This window comes from Mesoplodon mirus, assembly GCF_964341445.2.
Source record: "Mesoplodon mirus genome assembly, contig: HAP1_SCAFFOLD_808, whole genome shotgun sequence".
NCBI lineage: Eukaryota > Metazoa > Chordata > Mammalia > Artiodactyla > Ziphiidae > Mesoplodon > Mesoplodon mirus.
Window position 1 is genome coordinate 215710 of NW_028295228.1, and position 20401 is coordinate 236110.

General features: G+C 50.9%; 2 protein-coding genes across 2 annotated transcripts; both read right to left on the bottom strand.

The window, feature by feature from the left end:
* Positions 1–5887: 5887 nt before the first annotated feature.
* Positions 5888–10150, bottom strand: LOC309797629 (uncharacterized protein). The gene is made up of 2 exons (XM_088845590.1): positions 10088–10150; positions 5888–6825 (listed from the first exon to the last, which is right to left on the bottom strand). Exon 2 carries the CDS (start codon positions 6813–6815, stop codon positions 6045–6047), a length of 771 nt encoding a protein of 256 aa, XP_088701716.1. The 5' UTR covers positions 6816–6825; positions 10088–10150; the 3' UTR covers positions 5888–6044.
* Positions 10151–12426: 2276 nt separating this feature from the next.
* On the bottom strand, positions 12427–16674 carry LOC309797628 (uncharacterized protein). Its single transcript, XM_088845589.1, has 2 exons — positions 16612–16674; positions 12427–13364 (listed from the first exon to the last, which is right to left on the bottom strand). Exon 2 carries the CDS (start codon positions 13352–13354, stop codon positions 12584–12586), a length of 771 nt encoding a protein of 256 aa, XP_088701715.1. The 5' UTR covers positions 13355–13364; positions 16612–16674; the 3' UTR covers positions 12427–12583.
* Between the last annotated feature and the right edge of the window lie 3727 nt (positions 16675–20401).

Here is a 20401-nt window from a genome sequence, read left to right on the forward strand (position 1 = left end):
CACCGTGAGATCTCTCACCATGGTCACTGTCACCATGGCACCTTGCACAATGCTTGCTGTCAACATGAGTGCTGTCACCATTGGCACTATCACCGTGAGCATTCTCACTGTGGTCAGAGTCAACATGGGCTCTGTCACTATGAGCACTGTCACCATAGGCAATGTCACCGTGGTCAGTGTCACCATGAGCAATGTCTCCATGGGCACTCCTACAGTGGGCACTGTCACTGTGCGAACTGTCACCATGGTTACTGCCACTATGAGCAGTGTCTCTGTGAGTACTGTCAGCATGGGTTTTTACCTTGAGAACTGTCACCATGAGCCCTGTCACCATTCTTCAGTGCCACCATGTGCACTACCACCATGTGCACTCTCACCATGGGCACTATCACTGATAACACTGTCACCATAAGTACTGTCTTCATGGGCACTGTCACCAAGGGCACGGCCAACATGTGACCTGTAACCATTGTCAGTGTCACTGTGAGAAGTGTCACCATGGGAATTAACAACATAGGCACTCTCATCATGAGCACTGTCACCATGAGCACTGACACCACGAGCACTGTCACCCAGGGCAGTGCCACCATGAGCACTGTCACCATAACTGTTGCTATGAGAATTGTAACCATGGGCAATTTCTCAATGAGTAATGTCACCATGTGTATTTTCACCTTGGGCACTCTCAAAGTAAACAGTATTACCATGAGCACTTTCACTGTGAACACTGTCACCATGGGCACTGGCACAATGTGGTGTGTCACCATGAGCCATGTCACCATGGGAAATGTCACCGTGAGAAGTGTCACCATAGGCAATGTCACCATGGGCAATGTCAGCATGGGAACTGCCATTTTGAGCACTGTCACCATGGGTACTGAAACCATGAGTACTGTCACCATGAGTAATTTAACCATTGGCAGTATGACCATGTGCACTGTCACCATGGGCACTATCACCATGACAACTCTCAGCGTGAGCACTGTCACTGTTGGAAATGGCATTGTGTGCAATTCCACCATGGGCAATGTCACCATGGACATTATCGCTGTGAGCACTGTCAATATGAGCACGTCAACATGAGCCCTGTCACCATGGGCAATGTCACTGTGAGAAGTGTCACTATAGGCAATGTCACCGTGGGCACTGTCACCATGGTCACTGCCACCACTGTCACTGTCATTTTGAGCACTGTCACCATGGGTACTGCAACCATGAGCGCTGTCACCATGAGCACTGTCACCATTGCAAGTATCACCATGTGCACTGTCACCATGGGCACTATCACAATGAGAACTGTCAGCATGGGCACTGTCACTCTTGGCAATGTCACCATGGGCACTATCACTTTGAGCACTGTCAACATGAGCACGTCACCATGGGCACTGTCAACATGGGTACTATCTCGAAGGTCAATGTCACCATGAGCATTGTCAGGATGGGCAACTTCACCGTGAGCACTGTCACCAATGGCACTATCACCATGAGAAATGTCACTGTGGGCCGTGTCACCAGGGGCACTATCACCATGGTTAATGTTATCATTGGCAATTTCCCCGTGAGCACTGTCACCCTGGGCACTGTCATCATGGGCACGGTCACCGTGAGCACTATCTCCATGAGCACAGCCACTGTGAACACCATCACCATAATCACTGGCCTCATCGGTACTGTCAACATGAGCACTGCCACAATGAGCACTGTCATCATGGGCACATCCCACATGAGCACTGTCACTATGAGAACTGCTACCATGGGTATTTTCACCATGTGTACTGTCACCCTGTGTATTGTCACCATTTGCACTTTCACCATGAGGACTATTACCGTGAGCACTATCACCGTGAGATCTCTCACCATGGTCACTGTCACCATGGCACCTTGCACAATGGGGGCTGTCAACATGAGTGCTGTCACCATTGGCACTATCACTGTGAGCATTCTCACTGTGGTCAGTGTCACCATGGCCACTGTCACCATGAGCACTGTCACCATGGTCAGTGGCACCGTGAGCACTGTCAACATGGGCATTCATACAGTGGGCACTGTCACTGTGAGCACTGTCACCTTGGGTACTGCCACCATGAGCGCTGTCACCATGAGCACTGTCACCATTGCGAGTATCACAATGTGCACTGTCACCATGGGCACTGGCACAATGTCGTGTGTCACCTTGAGCAATGTCACCATGGGAAATGTCACCGTGAGATGTGTCACCATAGGCAATGTCACCATGGGCAATGTCACCATGGGAAATGCCATTTTGCACACTGTCACCATGGGTACTGCAACCATGAGTACTGTCACCATTGGCAGTATGACCATGTGCACTGTCACCATGGGCACTATCACCATGACAACTCTCAGCGTGAGCACTGTCACTGTGGGAACTGGCATTGTGTGCAATTCCACCATGGGCAATGTCACCATGGGCACAATCACTGTGAGCACTGTCAATATAAGCACGTCAACATGAGCCCTGTCACCATTGGCAATGTCACCGTGAGAAGTGTCACTATAGGCGATGTCACCATGGGCACTGTCACCATGGTCACTGCCACCACTGTCACTGTCATTTTGAGCACTGTCACCATGGGTATTGCAACCATGAGCACTGTCACCATTGCGATTATCACCATGTGTACTGTCACCATGGGCACTATCACAATGAGAACTGTCAGCGTGGGCACTGTCACTGTTGGCAAGGGCACCGTGGGCACTTCCACCATGGGCAATGTCACCATGGGCACTATCACTGTGAGCACTGTCAACATGAGCACATCACCATGGGCACTGTCAACATGGGTACTATCTCGAAGGGCAATGTCACCATGAGCATTGTCAGGAAGGGCAATTTCACCATGAGCACTGTCACCAAAGGCACTATCACCATGAGCAATGTCACTGTGGGCCGTGTCACCAGGGGCACTATCACCATGGTTAATGTTCTCATTGGCAATTTCCCCGTGAGCACTGTCACCCTGGGCACTGTCATCATGGGCACGGTCACCGTGAGCACTATCTCCATGAGCACAGCCACTGTGAACACCATCACCATAATCACTGGCCTCATCGGTACTGTCACCATGAGCACTGCCACAATGAGCACTGTCAGCATGGGCACTTCCCCCATGAGCACTGTCACTATGAGAACTGCTAGCATGGGTATTTTCACCATGAGCACTGTCACCCTCTGTATTGTCACCATTTGCACTGTCACCATCAGGACTATTACCGTGAGTGCTATCACCGTGAGATCTCTCACCATGGTCACTGTCACCATGGCACCTTGCACAATGCGTGCTGTCAACATGAGTGCTGTCACCATTGGCACTATCACCGTGAGCATTCTCACTGTGGTCAGAGTCAACATGGGCTCTGTCATCATGAGCACTGTCACCATAGGCAATGTCACCGTGGTCAGTGTCACCATGAGCAATGTCTCCATGGGCACTCCTACAGTGGGCACTGTCACTGTGCGAAATGTCACCATGGTTACTGCCACTATGAGCAGTGTCTCTGTGAGTACTGTCAGCATGGGTTTTTACCGTGAGCACTGTCACCATGAGCCCTGTCACCATTTTGCAGTGCCCCCATGTGCACTACCACCATGTGCACTCTCACCATGGGCACTATCACCGATAACACTGTCACCATAAGTACTGTCTTCATGGGCACTGTCACCAAGGGCACGGCCAACATGTGACCTGTAACCATTGTCAGTGTCACTGTGAGAAGTGTCACCATGGGAATTAACAACATAGGCACTCTCATCATGAGCACTGTCACCATGAGCACTGACACCACGAGCACTGTCACCCAGGGCAGTGCCACCATGAGCACTGTCACCATAACTCTTGCTATGAGAATTGTAACCATGGGCAATTTCTCAATGAGTAATGCCACCATGTGTATTTTCACCTTGGGCACTCTCAAAGTAAACAGTATTACCGTGAGCACTTTCACTGTGAACACTGTCACCATGGGCACTGGCACAATGTGGTGTGTCACCATGAGCCATGTCACCATGGGAAATGTCACCGTGAGAAGTGTCACCATAGGCAATGTCACCATGGGCAATGTCACCATGGGAACTGCCATTTTGAGCACTGTCACCATGGGTACTGCAACCATGAGTACTGTCACCATGAGTAATTTAACCATTGGCAGTATGACCATGTGCACTGTCACCATGGGCACTATCACCATGACAACTCTCAGCGTGAGCACTGTCACTGTTGGAAATGGCATTGTGTGCAATTCCACCATGGGCAATGTCACCATGGACATTATCGCTGTGAGCACTGTCAATATGAGCACGTCAACATGAGCCCTGTCACCATGGGCAATGTCACTGTGAGAAGTGTCACTATAGGCAATGCCACCGTGGGCACTGTCACCATGGTCACTGCCACCACTGTCACTGTCATTTTGAGCACTGTCACCATGGGTACTGCAACCATGAGCGCTGTCACCATGAGCACTGTCACCATTGCAAGTATCACCATGTGCACTGTCACCATGGGCACTATCACAATGAGAACTGTCAGCATGGGCACTGTCACTCTTGGCAATGTCACCATGGGCACTATCACTTTGAGCACTGTCAACATGAGCACGTCACCATGGGCACTGTCAACATGGGTACTATCTCGAAGGTCAATGTCACCATGAGCATTGTCAGGATGGGCAACTTCACCGTGAACATTGTCACCAATGGCACTATCACCATGAGCAATGTCACTGTGGGCCGTGTCACCAGGGGCACTATCACCATGGTTAATGTTATCATTGGCAATTTCCCCGTGAGCACTGTCACCCTGGGCACTGTCATCATGGGCACGGTCACCGTGAGCACTATCTCCATGAGCACAGCCACTGTGAACACCATCACCATAATCACTGGCCTCATCGGTACTGTCACCATGAGCACTGCCACAATGAGCACTGTCAGCATGGGCACATCCCCCATGAGCACTGTCACTATGAGAACTGCTACCATGGGTATTTTCACCATGTGTACTGTCACCCTGTGTATTGTCACCATTTGCACTGTCACCATGAGGACTATTACCGTGAGCGCTATCACCGTGAGATCTCTCACCATGGTCACTGTCACCATGGCACCTTGCACAATGGGGGCTGTCAACATGAGTGCTGGCACCATTGGCACTATCACTGTGAGCATTCTCAATGTGGTCAGTGTCACCATGGGCACTGTCACCATGAGCACTCTCACCATAGGCAATGTCACCATGGTCTGTGGCACCATGAGCACTCTCAACATGGGCACTCATACAGTGGGCACTGTCACTGTGAGCACTGTCACCTTGGGTACTGCCACCATGAGCGCTGTCACCATGAGCACTGTCACCATTGCGAGTATCACAATGTGCACTGTCACCATGGGCACTGGCACAATGTCGTGTGTCACCTTGAGCAATGTCACCATGGGAAATGTCACCGTGAGATGTGTCACCATAGGCAATGTCACCATGGGCAATGTCACCATGGGAAATGCCATTTTGCACACTGTCACCATGGGTACTGCAACCATGAGTACTGTCACCATTGGCAGTATGACCATGTGCACTGTCACCATGGGCACTATCACCATGACAACTCTCAGCGTGAGCACTGTCACTGTGGGAACTGGCATTGTGTGCAATTCCACCATGGGCAATGTCACCATGGGCACTATCACTGTGAGCACTGTCAATATAAGCACGTCAACATGAGCCCTGTCACCATTGTCAATGTCACCTTGAGAAGTGTCACTATAGGCGATGTCACCGTGGGCACTGTCACCATGGTCACTGCCACCACTGTCACTGTCATTTTGAGCACTGTCACCATGGGTATTGCAACCATGAGCACTGTCACCATGAGCACTGTCACCATTGCGATTATCACCATGTGTACTGTCACCATGGGCACTATCACAATGAGAACTGTCAGCGTGGGCACTGTCACTGTTGGCAAGGGCACCGTGGGCACTTCCACCATGGGCAATGTCACCATGGGCACTATCACTGTGAGCACTGTCAACATGAGCACGTCACCATGGGCACTGTCAACATGGGTACTATCTCGAAGGGCAATGTCACCATGAGCATTGTCAGGAAGGGCAATTTCACCATGAGCACTGTCACCAAAGGCACTATCACCATGAGCAATGTCACTGTGGGCAGTGTCAGCAGGGGAACTATCACCATGGTTAATGTTCTCATTGGCACTTTCCCCGTGAGCACTGTCACCCTGGGCACTGTCATCATGGGCACGGTCACCGTGAGCACTATCTCCATGAGCACAGCCACTGTGAACACCATCACCATAATCACTGGCCTCATCGGTACTGTCACCATGAGCACTGCCACAATGAGCACTGTCAGCATGGGCACTTCCCCCATGAGCACTGTCACTATGAGAACTGCTAGCATGGGTATTTTCACCATGAGTACTGTCACCCTCTGTATTGTCACCATTTGCACTGTCACCATCAGGACTATTACCGTGAGTGCTGTCACCGTGAGATCTCTCACCATGGTCACTGTCACCATGGCACCTTGCACAATGCTTGCTGTCAACATGAGTGCTGTCACCATTGGCACTATCACCGTGAGCATTCTCACTGTGGTCAGAGTCAACATGGGCTCTGTCACCATGAGCACTGTCACCATAGGCAATGTCACCGTGGTCAGTGTCACCATGAGCAATGTCTCCATGGGCACTCCTACAGTGGGCACTGTCACTGTGCGAACTGTCACCATGGTTACTGCCACTATGAGCAGTGTCTCTGTGAGTACTGTCAGCATGGGTTTTTACCTTGAGAACTGTCACCATGAGCCCTGTCACCATTCTTCAGTGCCACCATGTGCACTACCACCATGTGCACTCTCACCATGGGCACTATCACTGATAACACTGTCACCATAAGTACTGTCTTCATGGGCACTGTCACCAAGGGCACGGCCAACATGTGACCTGTAACCATTGTCAGTGTCACTGTGAGAAGTGTCACCATGGGAATTAACAACATAGGCACTCTCATCATGAGCACTGTCACCATGAGCACTGACACCACGAGCACTGTCACCCAGGGCAGTGCCACCATGAGCACTGTCACCATAACTGTTGCTATGAGAATTGTAACCATGGGCAATTTCTCAATGAGTAATGTCACCATGTGTATTTTCACCTTGGGCACTCTCAAAGTAAACAGTATTACCATGAGCACTTTCACTGTGAACACTGTCACCATGGGCACTGGCACAATGTGGTGTGTCACCATGAGCCATGTCACCATGGGAAATGTCACCGTGAGAAGTGTCACCATAGGCAATGTCACCATGGGCAATGTCACCATGGGAACTGCCATTTTGAGCACTGTCACCATGGGTACTGCAACCATGAGTACTGTCACCATGAGTAATTTAACCATTGGCAGTATGACCATGTGCACTGTCACCATGGGCACTATCACCATGACAACTCTCAGCGTGAGCACTGTCACTGTTGGAAATGGCATTGTGTGCAATTCCACCATGGGCAATGTCACCATGGACATTATCGCTGTGAGCACTGTCAATATGAGCACGTCAACATGAGCCCTGTCACCATGGGCAATGTCACTGTGAGAAGTGTCACTATAGGCAATGTCACCGTGGGCACTGTCACCATGGTCACTGCCACCACTGTCACTGTCATTTTGAGCACTGTCACCATGGGTACTGCAACCATGAGCGCTGTCACCATGAGCACTGTCACCATTGCAAGTATCACCATGTGCACTGTCACCATGGGCACTATCACAATGAGAACTGTCAGCATGGGCACTGTCACTCTTGGCAATGTCACCATGGGCACTATCACTTTGAGCACTGTCAACATGAGCACGTCACCATGGGCACTGTCAACATGGGTACTATCTCGAAGGTCAATGTCACCATGAGCATTGTCAGGATGGGCAACTTCACCGTGAGCACTGTCACCAATGGCACTATCACCATGAGCAATGTCACTGTGGGCCGTGTCACCAGGGGCACTATCACCATGGTTAATGTTATCATTGGCAATTTCCCCGTGAGCACTGTCACCCTGGGCACTGTCATCATGGGCACGGTCACCGTGAGCACTATCTCCATGAGCACAGCCACTGTGAACACCATCACCATAATCACTGGCCTCATCGGTACTGTCACCATGAGCACTGCCACAATGAGCACTGTCAGCATGGGCACATCCCCCATGAGCACTGTCACTATGAGAACTGCTACCATGGGTATTTTCACCATGTGTACTGTCACCCTGTGTATTGTCACCATTTGCACTCTCACCATGAGGACTATTACCGTGAGCGCTATCACCGTGAGATCTCTCACCATGGTCACTGTCACCATGGCACCTTGCACAATGGGGGCTGTCAACATGAGTGCTGGCACCATTGGCACTATCACTGTGAGCATTCTCACTGTGGTCAGTGTCACCATGGCCACTGTCACCATGAGCACTGTCACCATGGTCAGTGGCACCGTGAGCACTGTCAACATGGGCACTCATACAGTGGGCACTGTCACTGTGAGCACTGTCACCTTGGGTACTGCCACCATGAGCGCTGTCACCATGAGCACTGTCACCATTGCGAGTATCACAATGTGCACTGTCACCATGGGCACTGGCACAATGTCGTGTGTCACCTTGAGCAATGTCACCATGGGAAATGTCACCGTGAGATGTGTCACCATAGGCAATGTCACCATGGGCAATGTCACCATGGGAAATGCCATTTTGCACACTGTCACCATGGGTACTGCAACCATGAGTACTGTCACCATTGGCAGTATGACCATGTGCACTGTCACCATGGGCACTATCACCATGACAACTCTCAGCGTGAGCACTGTCACTGTGGGAACTGGCATTGTGTGCAATTCCACCATGGGCAATGTCACCATGGGCACAATCACTGTGAGCACTGTCAATATAAGCACGTCAACATGAGCCCTGTCACCATTGGCAATGTCACCGTGAGAAGTGTCACTATAGGCGATGTCACCATGGGCACTGTCACCATGGTCACTGCCACCACTGTCACTGTCATTTTGAGCACTGTCACCATGGGTATTGCAACCATGAGCACTGTCACCATGAGCACTGTCACCATTGCGATTATCACCATGTGTACTGTCACCATGGGCACTATCACAATGAGAACTGTCAGCGTGGGCACTGTCACTGTTGGCAAGGGCACCGTGGGCACTTCCACCATGGGCAATGTCACCATGGGCACTATCACTGTGAGCACTGTCAACATGAGCACGTCACCATGGGCACTGTCAACATGGGTACTATCTCGAAGGGCAATGTCACCATGAGCATTGTCAGGAAGGGCAATTTCACCATGAGCACTGTCACCAAAGGCACTATCACCATGAGCAATGTCACTGTGGGCCGTGTCACCAGGGGCACTATCACCATGGTTAATGTTCTCATTGGCAATTTCCCCGTGAGCACTGTCACCCTGGGCACTGTCATCATGGGCACGGTCACCGTGAGCACTATCTCCATGAGCACAGCCACTGTGAACACCATCACCATAATCACTGGCCTCATCGGTACTGTCACCATGAGCACTGCCACAATGAGCACTGTCAGCATGGGCACTTCCCCCATGAGCACTGTCACTATGAGAACTGCTAGCATGGGTATTTTCACCATGAGCACTGTCACCCTCTGTATTGTCACCATTTGCACTGTCACCATCAGGACTATTACCGTGAGTGCTATCACCGTGAGATCTCTCACCATGGTCACTGTCACCATGGCACCTTGCACAATGCGTGCTGTCAACATGAGTGCTGTCACCATTGGCACTATCACCGTGAGCATTCTCACTGTGGTCAGAGTCAACATGGGCTCTGTCATCATGAGCACTGTCACCATAGGCAATGTCACCGTGGTCAGTGTCACCATGAGCAATGTCTCCATGGGCACTCCTACAGTGGGCACTGTCACTGTGCGAAATGTCACCATGGTTACTGCCACTATGAGCAGTGTCTCTGTGAGTACTGTCAGCATGGGTTTTTACCGTGAGCACTGTCACCATGAGCCCTGTCACCATTTTGCAGTGCCCCCATGTGCACTACCACCATGTGCACTCTCACCATGGGCACTATCACCGATAACACTGTCACCATAAGTACTGTCTTCATGGGCACTGTCACCAAGGGCACGGCCAACATGTGACCTGTAACCATTGTCAGTGTCACTGTGAGAAGTGTCACCATGGGAATTAACAACATAGGCACTCTCATCATGAGCACTGTCACCATGAGCACTGACACCACGAGCACTGTCACCCAGGGCAGTGCCACCATGAGCACTGTCACCATAACTCTTGCTATGAGAATTGTAACCATGGGCAATTTCTCAATGAGTAATGCCACCATGTGTATTTTCACCTTGGGCACTCTCAAAGTAAACAGTATTACCGTGAGCACTTTCACTGTGAACACTGTCACCATGGGCACTGGCACAATGTGGTGTGTCACCATGAGCCATGTCACCATGGGAAATGTCACCGTGAGAAGTGTCACCATAGGCAATGTCACCATGGGCAATGTCACCATGGGAACTGCCATTTTGAGCACTGTCACCATGGGTACTGCAACCATGAGTACTGTCACCATGAGTAATTTAACCATTGGCAGTATGACCATGTGCACTGTCACCATGGGCACTATCACCATGACAACTCTCAGCGTGAGCACTGTCACTGTTGGAAATGGCATTGTGTGCAATTCCACCATGGGCAATGTCACCATGGACATTATCGCTGTGAGCACTGTCAATATGAGCACGTCAACATGAGCCCTGTCACCATGGGCAATGTCACTGTGAGAAGTGTCACTATAGGCAATGCCACCGTGGGCACTGTCACCATGGTCACTGCCACCACTGTCACTGTCATTTTGAGCACTGTCACCATGGGTACTGCAACCATGAGCGCTGTCACCATGAGCACTGTCACCATTGCAAGTATCACCATGTGCACTGTCACCATGGGCACTATCACAATGAGAACTGTCAGCATGGGCACTGTCACTCTTGGCAATGTCACCATGGGCACTATCACTTTGAGCACTGTCAACATGAGCACGTCACCATGGGCACTGTCAACATGGGTACTATCTCGAAGGTCAATGTCACCATGAGCATTGTCAGGATGGGCAACTTCACCGTGAACATTGTCACCAATGGCACTATCACCATGAGCAATGTCACTGTGGGCCGTGTCACCAGGGGCACTATCACCATGGTTAATGTTATCATTGGCAATTTCCCCGTGAGCACTGTCACCCTGGGCACTGTCATCATGGGCACGGTCACCGTGAGCACTATCTCCATGAGCACAGCCACTGTGAACACCATCAACATAATCACTGGCCTCATCGGTACTGTCACCATGAGCACTGCCACAATGAGCACTGTCAGCATGGGCACATCCCCCATGAGCACTGTCACTATGAGAACTGCTACCATGGGTATTTTCACCATGTGTACTGTCACCCTGTGTATTGTCACCATTTGCACTGTCACCATGAGGACTATTACCGTGAGCGCTATCACCGTGAGATCTCTCACCATGGTCACTGTCACCATGGCACCTTGCACAATGGGGGCTGTCAACATGAGTGCTGGCACCATTGGCACTATCACTGTGAGCATTCTCAATGTGGTCAGTGTCACCATGGGCACTGTCACCATGAGCACTGTCACCATAGGCAATGTCACCATGGTCTGTGGCACCATGAGCACTCTCAACATGGGCACTCATACAGTGGGCACTGTCACTGTGAGCACTGTCACCTTGGGTACTGCCACCATGAGCGCTGTCACCATGAGCACTGTCACCATTGCGAGTATCACAATGTGCACTGTCACCATGGGCACTGGCACAATGTCGTGTGTCACCTTGAGCAATGTCACCATGGGAAATGTCACCGTGAGATGTGTCACCATAGGCAATGTCACCATGGGCAATGTCACCATGGGAAATGCCATTTTGCACACTGTCACCATGGGTACTGCAACCATGAGTACTGTCACCATTGGCAGTATGACCATGTGCACTGTCACCATGGGCACTATCACCATGACAACTCTCAGCGTGAGCACTGTCACTGTGGGAACTGGCATTGTGTGCAATTCCACCATGGGCAATGTCACCATGGGCACTATCACTGTGAGCACTGTCAATATAAGCACGTCAACATGAGCCCTGTCACCATTGTCAATGTCACCTTGAGAAGTGTCACTATAGGCGATGTCACCGTGGGCACTGTCACCATGGTCACTGCCACCACTGTCACTGTCATTTTGAGCACTGTCACCATGGGTATTGCAACCATGAGCACTGTCACCATGAGCACTGTCACCATTGCGATTATCACCATGTGTACTGTCACCATGGGCACTATCACAATGAGAACTGTCAGCGTGGGCACTGTCACTGTTGGCAAGGGCACCGTGGGCACTTCCACCATGGGCAATGTCACCATGGGCACTATCACTGTGAGCACTGTCAACATGAGCACGTCACCATGGGCACTGTCAACATGGGTACTATCTCGAAGGGCAATGTCACCATGAGCATTGTCAGGAAGGGCAATTTCACCATGAGCACTGTCACCAAAGGCACTATCACCATGAGCAATGTCACTGTGGGCAGTGTCAGCAGGGGAACTATCACCATGGTTAATGTTCTCATTGGCACTTTCCCCGTGAGCACTGTCACCCTGGGCACTGTCATCATGGGCACGGTCACCGTGAGCACTATCTCCATGAGCACAGCCACTGTGAACACCATCACCATAATCACTGGCCTCATCGGTACTGTCACCATGAGCACTGCCACAATGAGCACTGTCAGCATGGGCACTTCCCCCATGAGCACTGTCACTATGAGAACTGCTAGCATGGGTATTTTCACCATGAGTACTGTCACCCTCTGTATTGTCACCATTTGCACTGTCACCATCAGGACTATTACCGTGAGTGCTGTCACCGTGAGATCTCTCACCATGGTCACTGTCACCATGGCACCTTGCACAATGCTTGCTGTCAACATGAGTGCTGTCACCATTGGCACTATCACCGTGAGCATTCTCACTGTGGTCAGAGTCAACATGGGCTCTGTCACCATGAGCACTGTCACCATAGGCAATGTCACCGTGGTCAGTGTCACCATGAGCAATGTCTCCATGGGCACTCCTACAGTGGGCACTGTCACTGTGCGAACTGTCACCATGGTTACTGCCACTATGAGCAGTGTCTCTGTGAGTACTGTCAGCATGGGTTTTTACCTTGAGAACTGTCACCATGAGCCCTGTCACCATTCTTCAGTGCCACCATGTGCACTACCACCATGTGCACTCTCACCATGGGCACTATCACTGATAACACTGTCACCATAAGTACTGTCTTCATGGGCACTGTCACCAAGGGCACGGCCAACATGTGACCTGTAACCATTGTCAGTGTCACTGTGAGAAGTGTCACCATGGGAATTAACAACATAGGCACTCTCATCATGAGCACTGTCACCATGAGCACTGACACCACGAGCACTGTCACCCAGGGCAGTGCCACCATGAGCACTGTCACCATAACTGTTGCTATGAGAATTGTAACCATGGGCAATTTCTCAATGAGTAATGTCACCATGTGTATTTTCACCTTGGGCACTCTCAAAGTAAACAGTATTACCATGAGCACTTTCACTGTGAACACTGTCACCATGGGCACTGGCACAATGTGGTGTGTCACCATGAGCCATGTCACCATGGGAAATGTCACCGTGAGAAGTGTCACCATAGGCAATGTCACCATGGGCAATGTCACCATGGGAACTGCCATTTTGAGCACTGTCACCATGGGTACTGCAACCATGAGTACTGTCACCATGAGTAATTTAACCATTGGCAGTATGACCATGTGCACTGTCACCATGGGCACTATCACCATGACAACTCTCAGCGTGAGCACTGTCACTGTTGGAAATGGCATTGTGTGCAATTCCACCATGGGCAATGTCACCATGGACATTATCGCTGTGAGCACTGTCAATATGAGCACGTCAACATGAGCCCTGTCACCATGGGCAATGTCACTGTGAGAAGTGTCACTATAGGCAATGTCACCGTGGGCACTGTCACCATGGTCACTGCCACCACTGTCACTGTCATTTTGAGCACTGTCACCATGGGTACTGCAACCATGAGCGCTGTCACCATGAGCACTGTCACCATTGCAAGTATCACCATGTGCACTGTCACCATGGGCACTATCACAATGAGAACTGTCAGCATGGGCACTGTCACTCTTGGCAATGTCACCATGGGCACTATCACTTTGAGCACTGTCAACATGAGCACGTCACCATGGGCACTGTCAACATGGGTACTATCTCGAAGGTCAATGTCACCATGAGCATTGTCAGGATGGGCAACTTCACCGTGAGCACTGTCACCAATGGCACTATCACCATGAGCAATGTCACTGTGGGCCGTGTCACCAGGGGCACTATCACCATGGTTAATGTTATCATTGGCAATTTCCCCGTGAGCACTGTCACCCTGGGCACTGTCATCATGGGCACGGTCACCGTGAGCACTATCTCCATGAGCACAGCCACTGTGAACACCATCACCATAATCACTGGCCTCATCGGTACTGTCACCATGAGCACTGCCACAATGAGCACTGTCAGCATGGGCACATCCCCCATGAGCACTGTCACTATGAGAACTGCTACCATGGGTATTTTCACCATGTGTACTGTCACCCTGTGTATTGTCACCATTTGCACTCTCACCATGAGGACTATTACCGTGAGCGCTATCACCGTGAGATCTCTCACCATGGTCACTGTCACCATGGCACCTTGCACAATGGGGGCTGTCAACATGAGTGCTGTCACCATTGGCACTATCACTGTGAGCATTCTCACTGTGGTCAGTGTCACCATGGCCACTGTCACCATGAGCACTGTCACCATGGTCAGTGGCACCGTGAGCACTGTCAACATGGGCACTCATACAGTGGGCACTGTCACTGTGAGCACTGTCACCTTGGGTACTGCCACCATGAGCGCTGTCACCATGAGCACTGTCACCATTGCGAGTATCACAATGTGCACTGTCACCATGGGCACTGGCACAATGTCGTGTGTCACCTTGAGCAATGTCACCATGGGAAATGTCACCGTGAGATGTGTCACCATAGGCAATGTCACCATGGGCAATGTCACCATGGGAAATGCCATTTTGCACACTGTCACCATGGGTACTGCAACCATGAGTACTGTCACCATTGGCAGTATGACCATGTGCACTGTCACCATGGGCACTATCACCATGACAACTCTCAGCGTGAGCACTGTCACTGTGGGAACTGGCATTGTGTGCAATTCCACCATGGGCAATGTCACCATGGGCACAATCACTGTGAGCACTGTCAATATAAGCACGTCAACATGAGCCCTGTCACCATTGGCAATGTCACCGTGAGAAGTGTCACTATAGGCGATGTCACCATGGGCACTGTCACCATGGTCACTGCCACCACTGTCACTGTCATTTTGAGCACTGTCACCATGGGTATTGCAACCATGAGCACTGTCACCATTGCGATTATCACCATGTGTACTGTCACCATGGGCACTATCACAATGAGAACTGTCAGCGTGGGCACTGTCACTGTTGGCAAGGGCACCGTGGGCACTTCCACCATGGGCAATGTCACCATGGGCACTATCACTGTGAGCACTGTCAACATGAGCACGTCACCATGGGCACTGTCAACATGGGTACTATCTCGAAGGGCAATGTCACCATGAGCATTGTCAGGAAGGGCAATTTCACCATGAGCACTGTCACCAAAGGCACTATCACCATGAGCAATGTCACTGTGGGCCGTGTCACCAGGGGCACTATCACCATGGTTAATGTTCTCATTGGCACTTTCCCCGTGAGCACTGTCACCCTGGGCACTGTCATCATGGGCACGGTCACCGTGAGCACTATCTCCATGAGCACAGCCACTGTGAACACCATCACCATAATCACTGGCCTCATCGGTACTGTCACCATGAGCACTGCCACAATGAGCACTGTCAGCATGGGCACTTCCCCCATGAGCACTGTCACTATGAGAACTGCTAGCATGGGTATTTTCACCATGAGCACTGTCACCCTCTGTATTGTCACCATTTGCACTGTCACCATCAGGACTATTACCGTGAGTGCTATCACCGTGAGATCTCTCACCATGGTCACTGTCACCATGGCACCTTGCACAATGCGTGCTGTCAACATGAGTGCTGTCACCATTGGCACTATCACCGTGAGCATTCTCACTGTGGTCAGAGTCAACATGGGCTCTGTCATCATGAGCACTGTCACCATAGGCAATGTCACCGTGGTCAGTGTCACCATGAGCAATGTCTCCATGGGCACTCCTACAGTGGGCACTGTCACTGTGCGAAATGTCACCATGGTTACTGCCACTATGAGCAGTGTCTCTGTGAGTACTGTCAGCATGGGTTTTTACCGTGAGCACTGTCACCATGAGCCCTGTCACCATTTTGCAGTGCCCCCATGTGCACTACCACCATGTGCACTCTCACCATGGGCACTATCACCGATAACACTGTCACCATAAGTACTGTCTTCATGGGCACTGTCACCAAGGGCACGGCCAACATGTGACCTGTAACCATTGTCAGTGTCACTGTGAGAAGTGTCACCATGGGAATTAACAACATAGGCACTCTCATCATGAGCACTGTCACCATGAGCACTGACACCACGAGCACTGTCACCCCGGGCAGTGCCACCATGAGCACTGTCACCATAACTCTTGCTATGAGAATTGTAACCATGGGCAATTTCTCAATGAGTAATGCCACCATGTGTATTTTCACCTTGGGCACTCTCAAAGTAAACAGTATTACCGTGAGCACTTTCACTGTGAACACTGTCACCATGGGCACTGGCACAATGTGGTGTGTCACCATGAGCCATGTCACCATGGGAAATGTCACCGTGAGAAGTGTCACCATAGGCAATGTCACCATGGGCAATGTCACCATGGGAACTGCCATTTTGAGCACTGTCACCATGGGTACTACAACCATGAGTACTGTCACCATGAGTAATTTAACCATTGGCAGTATGACCATGTGCACTGTCACCATGGGCACTATCACCATAACAACTCTCAGCGTGAGCACTGTCACTGTTGGAAATGGCATTGTGTGCAATTCCACCATGGGCAATGTCACCATGGACATTATCGCTGTGAGCACTGTCAATATGAGCACGTCAACATGAGCCCTGTCACCATGGGCAATGTCACTGTGAGAAGTGTCACTATAGGCAATGCCACCGTGGGCACTGTCACCATGGTCACTGCCACCACTGTCACTGTCATTTTGAGCACTGTCACCATGGGTACTGCAACCATGAGCGCTGTCACCATGAGCACTGTCACCATTGCAAGTATCACCATGTGCACTGTCACCATGGGCACTATCACAATGAGAACTGTCAGCATGGGCACTGTCACTCTTGGCAATGTCACCATGGGCACTATCACTTTGAGCACTGTCAACATGAGCACGTCACCATGGGCACTGTCAACATGGGTACTATCTCGAAGGTCAATGTCACCATGAGCATTGTCAGGATGGGCAACTTCACCGTGAGCACTGTCACCAATGGCACTATCACCATGAGCAATGTCACTGTGGGCCGTGTCACCAGGGGCACTATCACCATGGTTAATGTTATCATTGGCACTTTCCCCGTGAGCACTGTCACCCTGGGCACTGTCATCATGGGCACGGTCACCGTGAGCACTATCTCCATGAGCACAGCCACTGTGAACACCATCACCATAATCACTGGCCTCATCGGTACTGTCACCATGAGCACTGCCACAATGAGCACTGTCAGCATGGGCACATCCCCCATGAGCACTGTCACTATGAGAACTGCTACCATGGGTATTTTCACCATGTGTACTGTCACCCTGTGTATTGTCACCATTTGCACTCTCACCATGAGGACTATTACCGTGAGCGCTATCACCGTGAGATCTCTCACCATGGTCACTGTCACCATGGCACCTTGCACAATGGGGGCTGTCAACATGAGTGCTGTCACCATTGGCACTATCACTGTGAGCATTCTCAATGTGGTCAGTGTCACCATGGGCACTGTCACCATAGGCAATGTCACCATGGTCTGTGGCACCATGAGCACTCTCAACATGGGCACTCATACAGTGGGCACTGTCACTGTGAGCACTGTCACCTTGGGTACTGCCACCATGAGCGCTGTCACCATGAGCACTGTCACCATTGCGAGTATCACAATGTGCACTGTCACCATGGGCACTGGCACAATGTCGTGTGTCACCTTGAGCAATGTCACCATGGGAAATGTCACCGTGAGATGTGTCACCATAGGCAATGTCACCATGGGCAATGTCACCATGGGAAATGCCATTTTGCACACTGTCACCATGGGTACTGCAACCATGAGTACTGTCACCATTGGCAGTATGACCATGTGCACTGTCACCATGGGCACTATCACCATGACAACTCTCAGCGTGAGCACTGTCACTGTGGGAACTGGCATTGTGTGCAATTCCACCATGGGCAATGTCACCATGGGCACTATCACTGTGAGCACTGTCAATATAAGCACGTCAACATGAGCCCTGTCACCATTGTCAATGTCACCGTGAGAAGTGTCACTATAGGCGATGTCACCGTGGGCACTGTCACCATGGTCACTGCCACCACTGTCACTGTCATTTTGAGCACTGTCACCATGGGTATTGCAACCATGAGCACTGTCACCATGAGCACTGTCACCATTGCGATTATCACCATGTGTACTGTCACCATGGGCACTATCACAATGAGAACTGTCAGCGTGGGCACTGTCACTGTTGGCAAGGGCACCGTGGGCACTTCCACCATGGGCAATGTCACCATGGGCACTATCACTGTGAGCACTGTCAACATGAGCACGTCACCATGGGCACTGTCAACATGGGTACTATCTCGAAGGGCAATGTCACCATGAGCATTGTCAGGAAGGGCAATTTCACCATGAGCACTGTCACCAAAGGCACTATCACCATGAGCAATGTCACTGTGGGCCGTGTCACCAGGGGCACTATCACCATGGTTAATGTTCTCATTGGCACTTTCCCCGTGAGCACTGTCACCCTGGGCACTGTCATCATGGGCACGGTCACCGTGAGCACTATCTCCATGAGCACAGCCACTGTGAACACCATCACCATAATCACTGGCCTCATCGGTACTGTCACCATGAGCACTGCCACAATGAGCACTGTCAGCATGGGCACTTCCCCCATGAGCACTGTCACTATGAGAACTGCTAGCATGGGTATTTTCACCATGAGCACTGTCACCCTCTGTATTGTCACCATTTGCACTGTCACCATCAGGACTATTACCGTGAGTGCTATCACCGTGAGATCTCTCACCATGGTCACTGTCACCATGGCACCTTGCACAATGCGTGCTGTCAACATGAGTGCTGTCACCATTGGCACTATCACCGTGAGCATTCTCACTGTGGTCAGAGTCAACATGGGCTCTGTCATCATGAGCACTGTCACCATAGGCAATGTCACCGTGGTCAGTGTCACCATGAGCAATGTCTCCATGGGCACTCCTACAGTGGGCACTGTCACTGTGCGAAATGTCACCATGGTTACTGCCACTATGAGCAGTGTCTCTGTGAGTACTGTCAGCATGGGTTTTTACCGTGAGCACTGTCACCATGAGCCCTGTCACCATTTTGCAGTGCCCCCATGTGCACTACCACCATGTGCACTCTCACCATGGGCACTATCACCGATAACACTGTCACCATAAGTACTGTCTTCATGGGCACTGTCACCAAGGGCACGGCCAACATGTGACCTGTAACCATTGTCAGTGTCACTGTGAGAAGTGTCACCATGGGAATTAACAACATAGGCACTCTCATCATGAGCACTGTCACCATGAGCACTGACACCACGAGCACTGTCACCCCGGGCAGTGCCACCATGAGCACTGTCACCATAACTCTTGCTATGAGAATTGTAACCATGGGCAATTTCTCAATGAGTAATGCCACCATGTGTATTTTCACCTTGGGCACTCTCAAAGTAAACAGTATTACCGTGAGCACTTTCACTGTGAACACTGTCACCATGGGCACTGGCACAATGTGGTGTGTCACCATGAGCCATGTCACCATGGGAAATGTCACCGTGAGAAGTGTCACCATAGGCAATGTCACCATGG